Genomic DNA, 15,962 nt, shown 5'->3' with positions numbered 1-15,962 from the left:
TGCAAATGCTGCACGAGTCTTAATGAGCCTTCCTGGCTCTGGGAGGGAGCAGAGGAGGCTCCCAGCAGGACAGAGAAGCGCAAGGATGCAATTAAGGCAGCGCCCCATCGCTAGGGCAGAGCGGGTAATGGGGACTTCGGAAGTCACCTCCCAGGGACAAGCATGGGCTGGCTTGACCTCATTTGAGGGACCAGGAGGCTGACACACTGCAGGGAGTTGTGACGTGAACCCAAAGCTCAGGTTGCAGGTGTTGGGGAGCACAGGAGCTTCCCAAAGCCCACTCCAATGCAGGGAGGTCCCAGGACTGTCCATGTCCCTGGGAAGGCAGAGCCTGCATGGCTGGTGGTGCCCTCTGGAAATATGGGCAGGGGCTGGAGGGGTTCAGGAATTTCAGCACTTTAGTTAATAGTCATCAGGCCTGAAGGTTTCCCATTGCCATGTTTGATTTGGTCTTCTTTGCTGCTGGACAAAACCCTTGGGGGATGTGTGGGGGGTATGTTTGAGTCTGGCTAAGCCCTTGGCTTGCAGAAAGCCCTGCAGCTGTGAGTCCTGCAGATTAGGAAGGGAAATGGCAGTCCCTCTCCACTCCTCGAAGCACGTTAACAGCCCCTGGGTAGGAAGATAGAGGAGGGCACACAGGTGGTATCCATCGCACCAACCTGTCTCCCACACCATCTCCTCTTGTGACAGCTGAACTGCTGAACTGCCTCAGCCCAACACTGCCCCTGCCTCTGCATTGCCCACGTCGAGTTCCTTCTTCCCCCCCATTCTGGATATCCAAACACAACACAGCAACCCAGCTGAAGCACCTACCACAACCACAAAACCTTCTTCACACCGTTGTTAAAAATTCCCCTCTATACCCAGCCTCCAAAGGGTGATTTTGTTGAGTGCAACGCATTGTTTTCAAGGCAGCTGCCCTTAGAGAGATGTGGGGCTTCTCCTGAGTGCTCCTGCTTAATTTAGAAGCAAGCAATATGTGTAAGTCATTGTAATTACTCCTTCCAGCCAGCAATGCCATTGATTTGTCATCTCCTCTACCTTTTAAGCCCTGTTGCAGGTTTGCTGCTCTTGCAAGGCTCAGCTTACTGAAAAGAAATGATCTCAATCTTGCTCTCCTCCTCCTGAGATGGGTGAGAAGCAGACGTTGCTTCCTGCAGAGAGCCAGGGCAGGATGGAAATCAAATATTTATTCCTGCTCTTGATTTTGTGTTTCCCAACCAGTTTCTAATCTCTCCAAAATGCGTTTGTTTCCTGAAGAGCCTTATGCAGAGGCATTTGCTGGAAGCTTTTAAAAGGTCTGGGAAAATTCTATCAAGTTTTCCTGTATGTCCCCCGGTTTGCCCAACTGGCTGTGAACCTCTGTGGGAGAGGAGGTTTCCCTACAGAAGCTGTTCTACCAGGCTCCCCCATTTCTCCTGTTCCAGAAGTGACAGATCCACATGTCTCAGGTACATGGCTGGGGCTGGGATCATGCCAGCACCACTTGGCAGGGACAAAGAGGGCAGCACAGAAGGCCCTGCTCAAGCATCTCCTGGTGTCCCCTTTTTTCTGCTTTTCTGAAGAGCATTTACACACAGTTTCAGCACAGGCTGGGTTTCTGGACTGTGGAGGAGACAAGATTTATGCCAATAGCCTACATCAGTGGCCAGGCTGTTTCCATCCCTGTTCATCCTCGTGCATCTCTCCTGCCTTGGCCAGCAGCCCCAAGAGCCCTCTCTCAGGGCTTCTGCAGTTTTAATAGGAGAATTTTCCAGACCAGTCCTCCCATTTCGCCTCCTCCTAAGTTTGTGACCCCAACAATGTTTCTTGACATTTTCTCCTCTAAAAAGTGTTGCCTTTCCTAATTATGCTGCTGTTATTTGGGAGCACAAGCAGATATCTGTCACCTGTTGAACCCCCTCCTCTTAGTGATGTGGGGGTGAGCCTCCAGCTCAGCAAAGCCCTTGAGCCTATGCTCCAGCTGAAGTACATACTTTTTCTTCAAAACAAACCCTCAACTTTGTGGACATGTGGTGAAGGTGAGAGCACCAGACTTTGTTTTATGGCATTAAATACCCTCCAGAAGAAGTGGGAGCTGGTGGGGTCGGTTTTGGCTCAGGGCCTTAGGGAAAAGCGAGTCCTCTGGCTTTGTGCTTTTTTTTCCCAGAATACAGGTGAGATTGTGCTTTTCCTAGGAGGGGCAGGACCTACTGAAGGGCAAAAGCACCATTCAGACCTGGTCACGAGCTGCTCTACAATAGGAGCTCCAAGGGCCGTGCCTGAACCATCTTGTGCTTAGCTAGGTCAGAAACTCATTACTAGTACTTAATTAGATTTATACTTGACATGAGCTCCTTGACACCATGTTCTGACCTAGAGGCCATGATTTCTCACTGGTTTCTGCTTCCTGTTGTTGGGATGGAGGTTCCTCCTCTGTGGAGAGATGCTTCCCCCAAACCTCCTCCCACACCAGCAGCAGCCTGTACCCCATGCTGCTCTGCAGTGTGGTAGATGAGAAGTACCCAAACTGTGACACCACCTCCCTGCCCCTCTGGAGCAATGATACCAGACCTTGCAATGATATTTCTGTATTGCCAGCAATGGGCCCGGCCATCTCCTTTCAGGGATGCAACCCTAAGCATCCCAGGGAAGGACACGTTGGCTTGGGCTGGTCAGTCCCCTCTGTCCCCGCAGCGACCTCGCACCCCACGGGAGGCTCGAACAGAAAACATCACGTTTATTTGTTCACGATCAGCTTTACAAAAGAAATGTCCCACCACAGGTGCGCGTCAGGGGCCCCTGTCACGAACGTGCATTAGAGAAAGCGCGCAAGCGAGCGAGGAAGAGGGGCAGCTCGTCAGGGTGCACAAAGGTCACAGTGTTCCCACTTGGCACAAAGGCTGCACCCCATCCCTGCCACGTCCTCCCCAGCAGGCTGAGCCACCCCAGCGCTGGCAGAGACCCTGCGTGGGGGGGATGCTGGGTGGCAGGGCTGTCCCTCCTGCCAGCTTCGCCTCCCCCAGGGGTGGGGGCGGCTGTCGCCCAAAGTACAAAGTGGGACTTGGGGTAAGGGGGAGCACTGGAAGCTGGACACTGCACTGAGCAACCATGAGAGCCCTGAAATAACCCTCCCACCCCACCCCAGACACACACACGTGCACATACATACACGCACATATTGAAATGTTGGCGACCACGCTGCATGGAAACAGTATTCTCAGGCACTCCACAGGGGAAACACCAGCCCACCCCATCACCCTCCCAGTTCCAAGGCCAGTGGCAGCCCTGTTCCTGGCCAGGAGCAGCTAAAGGAGGGGACCTGGGTGGAACCAAGGGCAGCAACCTGATCCGGTAACCAAAAGACTGGGGGATGGGTGGCAGGGCTCCTCTGACCACCACCATCCTCCATCTCTCCATCTCCTTTTTCCTTGCTTTCACTCCCTTTGATGGCAGTGCTGCACTCCTTCCCCCTCGGCCAGCGCTGGAGGACATGCTTTGCCCCATTTCCCCCATTCCCTTGGTGGCCGACCAACCACCCAACTGGAAGAGAGTGGGGAGTGCTCTTTTCCAACTGCCTCAAAAGCCTGGCTCTCCTCAGGCAGCCCTGCCCGAACAGGCAGCAGAGGCAGGGAAAGGGGTACAGAATGGTGAGTACTGCCCCACTGGTTCCCTGCCATTCTCCCTTGGCTTCCCTGGGGTGATGCTTGAAAAACCAGGGCAGCAGAAGAGGGGATGGAACTGGAGGGGAGATCCTAGAATGCGGGCTCGTAAAACCAGACAGTGGGGTTGCTAGAAATAAATAAGGAAAGGGGATGTATTCAGGGGGTGCCTGCACCCTGGCATCCCACTGCGGCTGGACTGCACTTGGGATAGACAGAGTTCTCCTTCCCATTCCCTGTTGGGGCTGACAAGGTGAGGACCCTCGCTGTACCAGGGACACCTGCAGGTACAGCAAGGTCCACTCAAAACAGAAGTAGGGCAAGATGAGACCCAGGAGCAGACTTGTGCCAGGGGTGGGGACAAGCCACACCACCAGCACAGGGGCAACAGGGAGGCTTCCAGGGTCCCCTCTCCCTCCTGGGACACCAGTGCCAGGGCTCAAGCATCGCCCTGGCAAGGCTTACTGGTCTGGGAGGGGAGAAAGGGGCTCCCTGCTTTGGGGCTGCCATTGGGTTCCTTGGTGCTGGGGAGAGGGCTCGGCGCCACTCATGCCTTCCTCCCTTCCTCACACGCAGCAAAGCCTGCCTTGCTGGCACCTCCAAAGACCTCCACCGCCTGGTCGTCCCACTGAATCACATTCCCTTGGAGGTGAGAGGTGCAGTTGGCCAAACCCAGGATCTCCGCTGGTGCCAGCATGTGGTCCCACACGCTGAACTGCGCCAGCTCCCCCACGAAAGCCTGCGTGGCATCAAAGCGGCCCCCCAGAGTGTCCTGGGAAAGAGCAGGAGAGGTGATCGGACAGGGATGAGCAGAAGAGGAGGAACATGCACCCAGTGGGCAAAAAAGGCAAGGGGGAGAGGGAAAAGTTTGGGGAGAAGCAGAGCTTGATGCTTGGTGGCAAGCAGGGGAGGGGATGGACGTGTAGAGGAGATGAAAGAAGATAAGACAGGAGCAAGTGGAGGCCAGAGGAATAGGGAGAGGGAAGAGGAGACAATGAGTGCACGTGGCCAGGCTGGAGGTCAGATGAGCAGGCAGGAGAGCCAACATGCCATGCTGAGTGCTCGTGCCCACACCACCCCCTGCCTTTGCCCCATTTGGGGGCTTTTCCCCCCAGCCAGCTTCCCACCAGAGCAATGCTAACTGGCAGTTCTCAGTGTTGAGCTGGTACATACCTGCTCCTGGCCCAGGATGATGACGCCCTGGGGCTTGATGGCATGCCAGGAGGCCAGGTTCTCACCAGTGCCCCGCTGTTCACCATCCTGGTATGCTGACCACTTGCCGTCCCGGGTGGTCCACGCCACGCAGATGTGGTGCCAGGCCTTGTCCTTCAGGCTCAGCGGCAGCTGGGCAACCTTCCGGGGAAGAGCAAGAGCCCAGGGCTCAGTGGAACTGCTGGGAGACCCTGGTGGCTCCCCAGCCCCTCGCAAAGCAAGTGGTGCACTCCCATGGTGGTGACAACCCAAAATCTACAGACCTCCCACTGTGCTGCTTCTGCCTCTCAAAACCCACCTCAGTGAGCCATCCTCCCCACCCTCCTCCCTCTCCCCATAAGCCTGGGCCCCTTCCTCCCAGCTCCCCCATACCAGTGTGGGTTGAAACAGGGAACATGAGGGCAGGGACTTTTCTCCCGCTCCTCCTGCAACTAGGCTGACCTTGTCATTGATGAGCAGCTCCAGGGGGTTAGTGCCCCACTCCAACAGCACAATCTCATTGGCTTGGCTTGGGACAGAGTAGGAGAAAGGGGTGCCGAGCCCTGCCAGGGCCTTGGACTTCAGCCACATGCAGATGGTGAAGGCGTAGAGCTCCGGCAAGCTCTTCTTCATGCGGGCATACATGTAGTTGTTCTGCACCGGGATGGTCACCTTGAAGGCATCAGGAGGGCTGTAACCCAGCGGTCCTACGTGCCAAGGATGGGGAGGAGAGAGAAGGGTCAGCACCTGTAGAGGGTGACCTGTGCTGGGGTTCTCCTGGTGATACACCTTGGGCTAGGGACCCCCTTGCCCCACCTCCATCCCCATCAAACAAGACTCACCATGCTCCAGCTCCGTCACCCGGTTCTGGAGGGAGTTCAGCTCCTTCTCAATGTTGTGCTGCTGCTGGCTGTGGTCAGTGCTTGCAGCCTGGCGCTCCTTCTGCAGGGTCAGGATCTTGGAGAGGAGCTGTTCCTCCAGCTGCTCCATCTTGGTGTGGAGGGCATCGCGAGCAAATGCCGGGGCAGTGGGTGCTGAGCCATTGGCGCGGGCTGGCAGCTCCTGCTGCACTCAGCAGCAGCCACGACAGAGGGGAAAGGAGGGAGAAAAGAGAAAATTCAGGGAGGTGTCACTGTAAGAGGTTAAATAAGGACATGCCCAGCCCCCAGCACTACAGGGAGTGCTGAGATGACAGTCCCATATCCGCACTGGGGTCTCCTCCAAGAGCCTCCAGCTGACTTTGTACCTCCCCTCTCAGAGCTCCCATTGAGATCATTACTGCAAAATGAAGCTTGGCTGCTCTTAATGACTTTCTGCTGCTTCAGAGACAGAGCAAGGATGGGATGTTTGGGTCATCCCTTGGCTCTGCTCCTGCAGGCAGCCTCCCACGATGAAGGAATGATGTGGGAAGGACCTTGGAGCTTCCACCTCTGCTGCTCGTGAGGCTGCTTACCTATGTCCAGCACGTTAACATCACTTAATGGGGCTGTAATCCTCTTAGCTCAGCTCAGCCAGCATGCGGAGGTGTGTGCACGTGCACTGGGTTGGGCAGGTAGCTCTCTGTAAGCCAGCCTCTCCCAGGCCTTGGGGATGCCATGGAGAAGTGGGACCAGTGGCGAGGCTGTTGTGTGTGTCTGTTCTCAAGACATGACCCATCACCTGGGCACATCAAGCGTGTCTTGTCTCATCAGGGTTAACACCCAGACCAAAACTCTTCCCATGGCAATTCTAACATGGCACCTGGTGAATATGCTCTCAGCTGCTGCTGCACTCTGCAAAGACCCCAGATCCTACCTTACCAGAAGACTCTATCCCAGCTGGAAGAAAATCAGGCTGGAAGGGAGAAGGTGACCCTTTGCCATGTTTGCAGGGTTTCTCTGTAAATAGGAGCCCTCTCCTTTCCCCATGTCCTTGGGACATTAGTCTCTCTGCCATGGGTTCAGAAAGATGGTGACCCCCTTCTCTGTGTTTCCAGACCTTCCCAAGGAGCTCCCTTGGGTGCTCCAGCACCGAGAGTTCTGCACAGCTTCTTCAGCCCTGGATATTCATGTGGCTTACGCTGGTGGGACATGGGGGGATGCCATTCCTGTTGGTATGAACAGCCTCCCCATGGCCTCAGAGCTGGCCTGGAGGAAGTCAGCATGCTCAGCTGTGGTTATGGCTTCTAGCTTTTTCTTCTTCCCTACATCCTGCTTTTCCAAACTGGACAGGACCTGATAATCATGCACACAAAGCTGAAGGGGGGATGCCTGCCCATTTCACTGCCAATCTTTGCTATCCATCATGAACAACTGAGGCAAGAGGGAGGCTGGAGGAAAGCCAGGTTTGGCTGGGCAGGATGCAGCCTTGGTGGATGGGAACTGCAGGGGGAGGAAAAGCAAGAGCATGGTGTTGGTGTGAGCACAAACGTACCTGCACTGGGCTGCAATGTACTCAGGCTACAAATAAAAGGGAGGCCGTGATGTCCCAGGGTCTGCAAGAGGTGCCAGCAGGGTCTATTGGGGCAAACCCACAGGTACTGTGAGGAAAACCAATCCGGAGAAGCAAATCCCAGCACGGGAAGAGAGGTTGTGCAGGGGACATCTGTCAGCCCTGACCAAACGCCAGCTCTCGCTGCCAGCTTGCTCCAGCAGCACTAAGGATGCTCTTGCAGAGAGCAGAGCCTCTCTGGGAAGGGAAAGGTGCCTGGCAAAGGGCATCCTACCTTTGGTCTCTGTAAAACAGGGAGGGATTAGCCAATGGGGAAGGGGCTTTAGGTCTTTTGCCTTTTTGTTTTGGAGAAGACTTGGGGATCTGCTGGTGAGGCAGGATGAAAGGCAGGGGAGGGCTGGCAGGAGGGAAGGAAAGGTGAGTGAAATGGTTAATTCTCATCCTCCTGGCAGGGACAGTTCCCACTGGTGGATGCCTGCATTTGTACCCAAGCAGAGCTGGCTGGGTTGGCACAGGTGGGATGGGGTTGCCTTTGCCTCTGTGTCCGCATTGCATGGGCTCCAAGAGCTTTCCTCATCCTTTCAGGCCACCCGGCTACAGCGGAGGCTGGCACGCTCCTGTCTGCCGCACACTTTGATTGCTCGAGCTGCAGGTTTGGAGCCTACGTCCCTGCTTCATGCACGGCTCCATCTGTTAATGACGAAAAAAGAAAAGGCTGGGAGCTTTTGTCACTCTCACTAGCCCCCAGTAGCCTGCCCTACATTATTCAGTAGTGACTGAGTGCTTTTTTTACTTCCCTCTTCCTCCTGCTTTTCTCCCTGCTGCTATTTTCTTCCCTCTGTAACTTTTCTCCCTATGGCCTTTTCACTTATTTGGCTTTGGAGTGTCTCCTCTTGATGCTCCCCTCTGTGCACACACATGCTATTTCTCCCTTCTTGCTCAATTTCTTCCCTTTCCCCTGAGTTTTTGCCCTTTCAGCCCTCTCTCCAGATCTTGCTGGCCACTCCAGCCTGGCAGCCAGTGCATGGACAGACAGATCCACACGGCCAACTGAACCATTGCTGACCCCCTATTCCTTCTGGAAAGGAATGTAGCCAGTACCCTCATCTGGCAGAGTTTCAGGGCCATCCCAGCGGACACCATCCCCATCCCCACAGCCAGATCATGGCTGGACAGTACACTAGACCATTCTACCCCATGCAGCTGAGATGTGCCGGGTGATCCCCCTGGTGCAAAGGTGGGCTGCGTCTCCTAACCATCCTCCTCATCTCCGAGCTGCTGCTCAAGCATCTTTCTTCCAAACCAAATTATTTGTAAAATTATTAATGGTAGATGTGCAGCTGTTATTTACCAGTAGCCTTTGGGGGGAGGAGAGGGGGAGAGCGCCTTCTCCCCGGCTGTTCGGCAGGCGCCCGGCTCCCCATCTGCTGCTGCGCAGGCAGCAGGGGAGTGGGCAGCGGGTGCGGGGGAGGCTCGTTTGATGCTTTTTGGCCACTAGAACGGGCAAAAAAGATTGAAAGATGCCAGGTAATATTAATCACTTTAAATGTCAGCAGCTGCTGGGGGCTGGGGCTGGGGAGGTGGGGTTAGAGGTCTGTGGCAGCCACGTTGGCATGTGCTCGCTGGGGTTGTAGCCCTCAGTCGGCAAATGCACTTTGATTTACATAAGGAGATCAGAGCCTCATTTACTAATGCACCGGCAAATCTGCTGCTCCCCCTCGGCCGCCAGCACACAAGTGCCCACCTTAGCTGCTGGGACAGGGCAGGCAGGACCATGGGATGATGCCTCAGCACATCCCAGGGATCGTGATGGTCACCTGGGTGCACGCACACAGCAGCCCCATTCTGTTCCTTGGACCCAGGAATTCTTCCAGGCTGCACAAAACTCCTCTGTGGCTGCCATCCTGGGATACTCACTGCTGCAGGATGGCACACTTGCTGTACCACTCTTTATTGGACCCTGCCACCTTTTTGGACCCGAGCAAATCCTTGGGGTTCATTAAACCCCAAGAAGGAGTGCATGGGGTAGAAGACAAGCAGGGATGCATCAGCCTCTCCTTCCTCCTAACAAGGGAAGAGCTCACCACTGATCCTGCCCCCCTTAAACCTTGGACTGGGACTATCAGAATTTGGGGTTTTCCATTCCCACACTGCTGGAGATAGAGACAGGAGGAAGGCAGCTAGGTCACTACCATTCCCATTCTCATAGCCAAGGGTTTCCTGCCAGCAGCCAGGTCACCAGCCACACCGGCACAGCCACATGCTGGCTGAGTAGCAAACAGGCTGTTACAGTTCTGCCAGGTCCTCCACAGAGCCCACCAGGCTGTCTCCTATCCTGCTCCATCTCCTGCAAGGGATGATGGGGAGAAAGGGAGCACCTGCATCTCGGCACAGCCTAGAAAGCCAAGGTGATTCCCTCTGTGCTCCGTTTCCATTTGCAGCAATAACTAGAAGCATGGAAAAGGACCATCTGGGCCCCCTGGCTCTGTATTCCAAGATGCACTCAAGCATACAGACATGAGCACATGCTGAGAGAAGGGGGGGACCCTCAAAACCAAGACAAAAAAAGCCTAACTATGCTGCTGTGCATGAGGAAAGGACAATGGATACCTTGTGGTGGGTTGGGAAGAGGTGAGGGAAGAAGTCTCCATGTCAATGTTGTGATGCTGCAAGCCCATCCCTGCTGAAATGGCAGGGGACAAAGAGCAAGACTGTGGGGTCCCTCCCTGCATCCTCCCCTGGAAAATCCTGCTGCCATGCTGACAAAATTAAGAAACAAAAGTCTTAATAGGTTTTTCAGTGCATGAATAAATCTTGTTATGCCCTACAGACGGGGCTGAGAGTGCCTGGATTAGAACAGCAATCTTCTACCTGCCCCCTCCTCTCAGTTCCAACTCCAAAGCCTCCAGCAGTAATCCCTGCTGGCAAACCTACCTGGAGATGCCTTGGGATGCAGCCTTCCCAAGGCAGCACATGGCATTTTGTGTCATCCCTCTCCTGAGATTAGGCCACCACAGACCTTGCAGCATTTCCTCTCCTTCCCAGTGGGTTTCACAGAGCCTCCAGCACACTGGGAGCCACGCTGGGACTGTCCCCATCTGAGTCACCTTTTGGGGTGATCACTACCACGATCCCAGATAGCTGTGGGGGCTGGGGGTGCCTCCCATGTCATGGAGTACCACAGGAAGGCTCCCAGGGCTGACAGCTGGAGCCATGTGGGACAGAGGGGTGCAGGTACCCCACCATGAAGTTTTAGGTGTCTGCTCCTGGGGCAGGGGGAGGCAATCCAGGGAGGGAAGGCACAGGCAACCATCACTGGATGGCTGAGGTGTGACTCCAGGGCTTGGCTGGCTAGGCTGTGGCCATCCCTCCCAGGGGTGTGATCCACACAGGTGGCATGTTATACCAAGCAGGAGCCAGGGCAGCCGAGGTCCAGCCCACCTGTGACATGCTGCCCTAGTTCCTCATCTGGCAGGGCTCGCTGAGCCGCAGGGTGCTGTGTCTCCCCTGCAAAGTACGCTTGGGACCCTCGGGCTCCTGGCAGCACAAAAAAAGAACATTTTTGGCCACATGCCACTTGGCTTCCTCATCAGTGTGTGCACAAACCTTGTCCCAGCATTGCTTCAGGTTCCCTGGGAGAAAAGAGCCTGCTCCAACCCTTGTGAGCCTCACCATCCTCCACCCCAAACCTCCCGCCACCATCAGAAAACCCAGGACAGGGACCAAGGCAGCTCAGAGATGGTGCTTCCCCTTGGAGAAGGGGGAGAGGATGGCTGGAGAACAGCTAAAGGTCTGATGGTTCCCAAGATACAAATTGATGTGCTGGGTACCATCCTACCATGCATTGCCTGGTCCTCAAAAACACACAGGTATATGTGTGTTTTCTCCCCTTTGTTTCTGGGTAAGCACACCAGCAGTCCTATCCCACTCTTGGGAAATCATTTTTTGGGGGTTGCAGGGGGGTTTTTGGGGTGGCTCTGTCCCTCCCTTTGGCTGCATTTGGCTCTGGGCAACATGCTCAGACAGGCTGCACATTCCCCTCTCCCTGCACATGCCTGGCGTGCCTCTGTGTTTCCTCCTGTGCCTGTGTGTGTGTTACCCTGGCAGCTCACAGGTGCTTCCTCTAGTCTCCAGCTCTTTTCCATCTTGCATGCATGTGTTTACTTGTCTTTCGCTGTCTTTCTATCCCTGTTCGTATCTCCATCCATTACAATAACACTCTCTCCCAGCCTCATTTTTCAGCCTGTGACCTTAGTGGCTCAGAATTTCCCCATCCATTGCCTGCTGCCACTGTGTGCATGTGGCTATAGTGAGAGGGGCAGAAGCCCAAAGCTGAGGAGAGGGACTCCATGGGATGCTGCCCCACTCCCAGCTCCACACTCCATGGAGGAGTGGAGAGGGCAACAGGGAACTGAACAGGAAGATGAGAAGGTTGAGGACTCATAGGAGGCTTCTTGCAGGTGGCTCTGATACCCAGTAGAGCTCAGGGGTCTGCTGAGCCCAAATAAATCAACACTCACATGCACTCCATGATGTGCCCCATCACAGATGTCACGGTAGAGCCTTTAGTGCCACTGGCTTGTGGGCGGGCCAGGGCTCAGCCTGCTGGGCACATGTTGCACAGCCACTACAGAGTGGGGACCAGGGGTCTGCATCCTAAATGCCAACAGCCCAATGCCGCAGGGATGGGCACAGCAAGTGACTGCAGCTGCGCCCTTCTCTCTCCGGCTCCCATGGACTATATGGGGAAGAGGTGCTGGGCTCTGCACTGCACTCCACTTTGTGAGCAGTCCCATTCATAACTGCGATGGCATCAGATGGGATTTACCTTTCTGCTAAAGGGCAGGGTCTGGCCCTGAGCTGCCAATCTGCTCTGGAGGAGTCCTTGGCAAGTGCTATGGGGCAAGCAAGATGCCCTACCTGGGTGCAGACGGGGGGGGAAAGCAGAGCAGCCCTGGGCCCCTTGGGACTACCCTGCACGGAGGGAAGAGACGTGGGCTGAGGGCGAACCCCTTGCTCCTGAGCAGAAACCTCAGGGAAGAGCAGGGCACAGATAACCTTCCTGAAGCCTCGTGAGGGGGATGAGCTAGTTCGGGGTGTGTGTGGCTGCATGCCTGGGGAATGGCACATGTGGGAGCATCGCCCCAGGAGCATCATCCCCTGGGAGCATCCCTCCCAAATCCCCAGGAGCGTCTTCCCCTGGGACCGTCCCTCCCAACACCGCGGGAGCATCCCTCGCACCTCTATCCTGTCGATGCGGTCCTGGAGGGTGCGGACAGCCTCCTCCAGCTCCCGCACGGCGGGCGGCTCGTCGGGGGGGTGGCCCATGGTGCCGGGGCGCGGGGCGGCGCGGAGCCCGGCGGCGGCGGGGGGCGCGGCGGCGGCGAGGGGGCTCCGCAGGCCGCCCTCGCAGCGGCTGAGCTTGCCGGTGAGCTCCCGGATGGTCTCCTGGTCCATGCGGATTCGCTCCTTCTGCTCCAGCGCCGTGCGGCGCAGCTGGGCCGCCGCGCTCCGCAGCGCCAGCAGCTCCTCGGGGCCGGCGGCGGGGCCGGTGCCGGTGGCGGGGCACTCGGTGCTCAGCGGGGTGCAGACGAAGCGGCTGAAGAGCGGCGGCCCCCCCCGGCAGGCGCGGCCCGGCGCTGGCCAGAGCCTCGGCGGGGCCGTGCAGCGCTCCCAGACCCTTGTCGGCGGCGGGCAGGAGGGCGGCGGCGGCCGAGTCATTGTCAGCGGCGGCGGCGGGCGCGGCGGTGCCGGCCGGGTGGACGCTGGCGATGATGCAGATGATGGCCCCCAGGAAAGCCAGCATGCCCGCCGCCAGCAGCACCGCCAGAAACTTCAGGGTGGCAGCGGCGTGGGGGGCCCGAGCCCGCGGACGGCGAGAAAAACAAAGCGGGCGGGGATGGAGAGGGGGAAGGACGGACGGAGGGGTGGATAGATGGACGGGCAGCCCGGAAGAAGCCGGCGACGAAGGACGGTACCAGCAGCAGCACCGGCGCCGGGGCCCCGCCGCGCCGCGCCGCGCTTATATGTGCCGGGCGGCACCGCCCGCACCGCACCGCCCCCGCCACCGCCCCCGTCCCGGCCGCGCCCCTCTCACCGACCCCCCTTGCCCCCGAGCATCCCTCGCCGGGATGCAAGGGCGAGGGTCCGGGCGGGGAGAGGCGAGCGGGCAACGAGCGCCGGAGACGGGGAGAGGAGGGGGGGCACCCCGGGGGCACCTGGGGACGGGGCCAGCCCTGGCTCGGGCTTGCTGAAATCAGCTCGGCGGGAGCTTCTGGCGAGAGGATGCTCCTCCGGGACAGCCCAAGGAAGGCTTTTCCCCTGCGAGATGCCTAGGCTGAAAGTAAAGGGCCCCTCGATACTCCGAGGGTTAGTGCCTCGAAATCAGGCATTCCCTGGGAGGGTCTTTTGGGCCTTTCCCTCCTTGCCTTTCTCTTAAAAATTAAACCAGCAACTTTCCAGCTCTTGGAAATGCCTCTCCAGGAGGGCACAGAGCGGCTGTCTTGCTCTCCCACCTCAAACAGGACTGTTGCAGAGAGCCTCACCCTCTGTCATGGGTTGCCTCACCCTCCAACCTGCACACCTGTGCTATCCATTTGGGACATAAATGCCCATTTTTAATCTTCTCCCACCATTGCTCTGTTCTAAACCACTCATAAAGGAGATACTTCAGACAACCACTTTCTTCTTGCTCTGACACCACACTTGCCCATGAGACACAAGCTGTGCCATGCCCTCTCCTGTTCCCCAGGCACATCAGGGCCTTGGCAACACAGCTCAGCCAAGCCAGGAACACAGGAGGGAAAGCGAACAAAATTGATTTCAAGCTCTGCTCAGTAATGGCAGGAAATCCTTTTTAGCCAGCAGGGAATCGGCAGCATGTGTGTTTAAAACAGCTCCAGTGCTGGATATGAAACACCAGTAAAGATTACATCTTCTTTCCCCCCAGGCATATTTGAGTGGATAGCAAGGGAGCCAGAGCTACAAAGACTTCTCAAATTTTGCTTCATGGGAGCAGGGAGGGGAATGCTGCTGGCAGGATACAATCACCTTTTCTCCCCACAGAGTACATTGTGCCCCAGCCCATCAAAATCCTCACCCTGGTGAGGACAACTCATGGTGTTGGGAGGCTGTGAGGAGGAGGAGGAGGAGAGGAAGACAGATGGGGCGGTTAAGGAAGAGAAAGAGATGAAGATAACCATGAGGAGGAAAGGTGGAGGTGGACATGGAGCAAGCTGAGCAGGTGGATGTGAGGAAAGCCCAAGCAACAAGTGTCTGGCCCCGGCAGCAAGGCCAGTGCTTCGGGAGGGTGAGTGCTTGGTGTGCTGGGACAAGTGGGCACTGGTGTGGGATGCAAAGAAAACAGAAGCCTGCACTCCGCAGCATGAAGGGAGGCCACCAGCCTCCAACCTGCCCTTTCCTAGCGGTGGCAGGGGATTGCACCCCCCAGAGTCACCCCCTGCCTGCAGCATGCCCACCCCTGGCAGTGGCCGGGTAGGAGCAGATTCGAAAGGAACCCATGTGAGGGCTGGACCAGCCCACCCTACCCCAGAGTGTGCTGATCTGGGGGGAGGGACAACCTTTGCCTGCATCCCTGTGAAGAAAAGTGCTGTACATCTCTACAAAGCTTTTTGTGTCCCCAATTGGGGGAAATGTTGCTATGCTGGGGACTTTGCACTGTCCTGGACATCCAAATTTTATTGCCAAAGGCTGTAGGATTGTGGTGGCAAGGTTTATACCTCTGTCGGGTGCCGCTGTGGTGGTGAGTGGGGTGAGTGAGCCCCTCTGCACCAGCCCTGACCCACTCACCCATGCTGGGATGTGGAAGAGTGGGGTATCACAGCAGGGCACGGCTCACTGCTCCTGGGGTCCTGACCTCTCCCTCAGCAGGGACCACAACTTCTTCCTGGAGACAAAAGAGGTGGCAAAAATAGATTTTCACAGGGGGTGATGACTCAGACTGGTGAGTAGCCAGAGCAACCTCCCTGTCCCATGAATAACAATTCAGAGGTGCTGGATGGGCAAGGACACAGTGCTGTTGAAACCCTGCCCTCCAGCAGGTGACAGGCTGGAGGAAGGCAATGCGAGGCTTTGGGGAGCCCTGTTTTGAATGGAATTGGTGACAGAAGCTGGATTTAACAAGAACTCATGGATTCAGCCCATAGGGATGGGGAGCGAGCTACTAAGGGATTTTGTTCCATCTAATTAAGTCTGGGGCTGGCAGCTGTTCCCAAGGGGTGGCAGCCGACAGGGCAAGGCAGAACAAGGGGCTGCCCTGCTGTGGCCCCTGTGTGAGAGGGAGATTTAGGATGGACTGCTGGCATGAGGGAAAGGACACCTGATGCTCTGAGGCTGCCCCCATCCAACCCTCCTTGCAGGAACAAGGCAGCCCCACCCCAGTCAGAGTGAAATCCTGGCCCATTCAGGATGCTCAGGTCAGCAAAGTGGTGGGTGTGAGGAAAGGGGCGAGCCTTTTCCCACGGGAGGGTAACCTCATGCCTCTGGGGTGGGGGATTCCCCCCCAGGGCCACCCTAATGACACAAAAGGGCTCTTCTGCCACTGCCACTCCGTGGACCCAGCTCCTGTCTCCTTAGACCAGGAGCCTTCAGTCCATCTTGCCTGGGGATCTGCAGACTCCATATAGTATGGAAATCCTGACTTCTCTCATTTCCAGGTCTCTCAGCCCTGCAGATGTGACT

At 56.7% G+C, this 15,962-nt stretch overlaps 1 protein-coding gene across 1 annotated transcript; it reads right to left on the bottom strand.

Moving 5' to 3' along the window:
• Positions 1–2,694: 2,694 nt before the first annotated feature.
• On the bottom strand, positions 2,695–13,187 carry NPTXR (neuronal pentraxin receptor). Its single transcript, XM_027680210.1, is given in 6 exon segments — positions 2,695–4,413; positions 4,815–4,994; positions 5,295–5,539; positions 5,675–5,897; positions 12,504–12,876; positions 12,878–13,187. Coding segments are annotated over 6 exon segments (1,437 nt in total). The 5' UTR covers positions 13,069–13,187; the 3' UTR covers positions 2,695–4,188.
• Between the last annotated feature and the right edge of the window lie 2,775 nt (positions 13,188–15,962).

The sequence above is a fragment of the Neopelma chrysocephalum genome, unplaced genomic scaffold (genome assembly GCF_003984885.1).
Source record: "Neopelma chrysocephalum unplaced genomic scaffold, ASM398488v2 Primary Assembly neopelma1_59, whole genome shotgun sequence".
Taxonomy (NCBI): Eukaryota; Metazoa; Chordata; class Aves; order Passeriformes; family Pipridae; genus Neopelma; species Neopelma chrysocephalum.
This window is presented reverse-complemented; position numbering and strand designations above follow the sequence as displayed.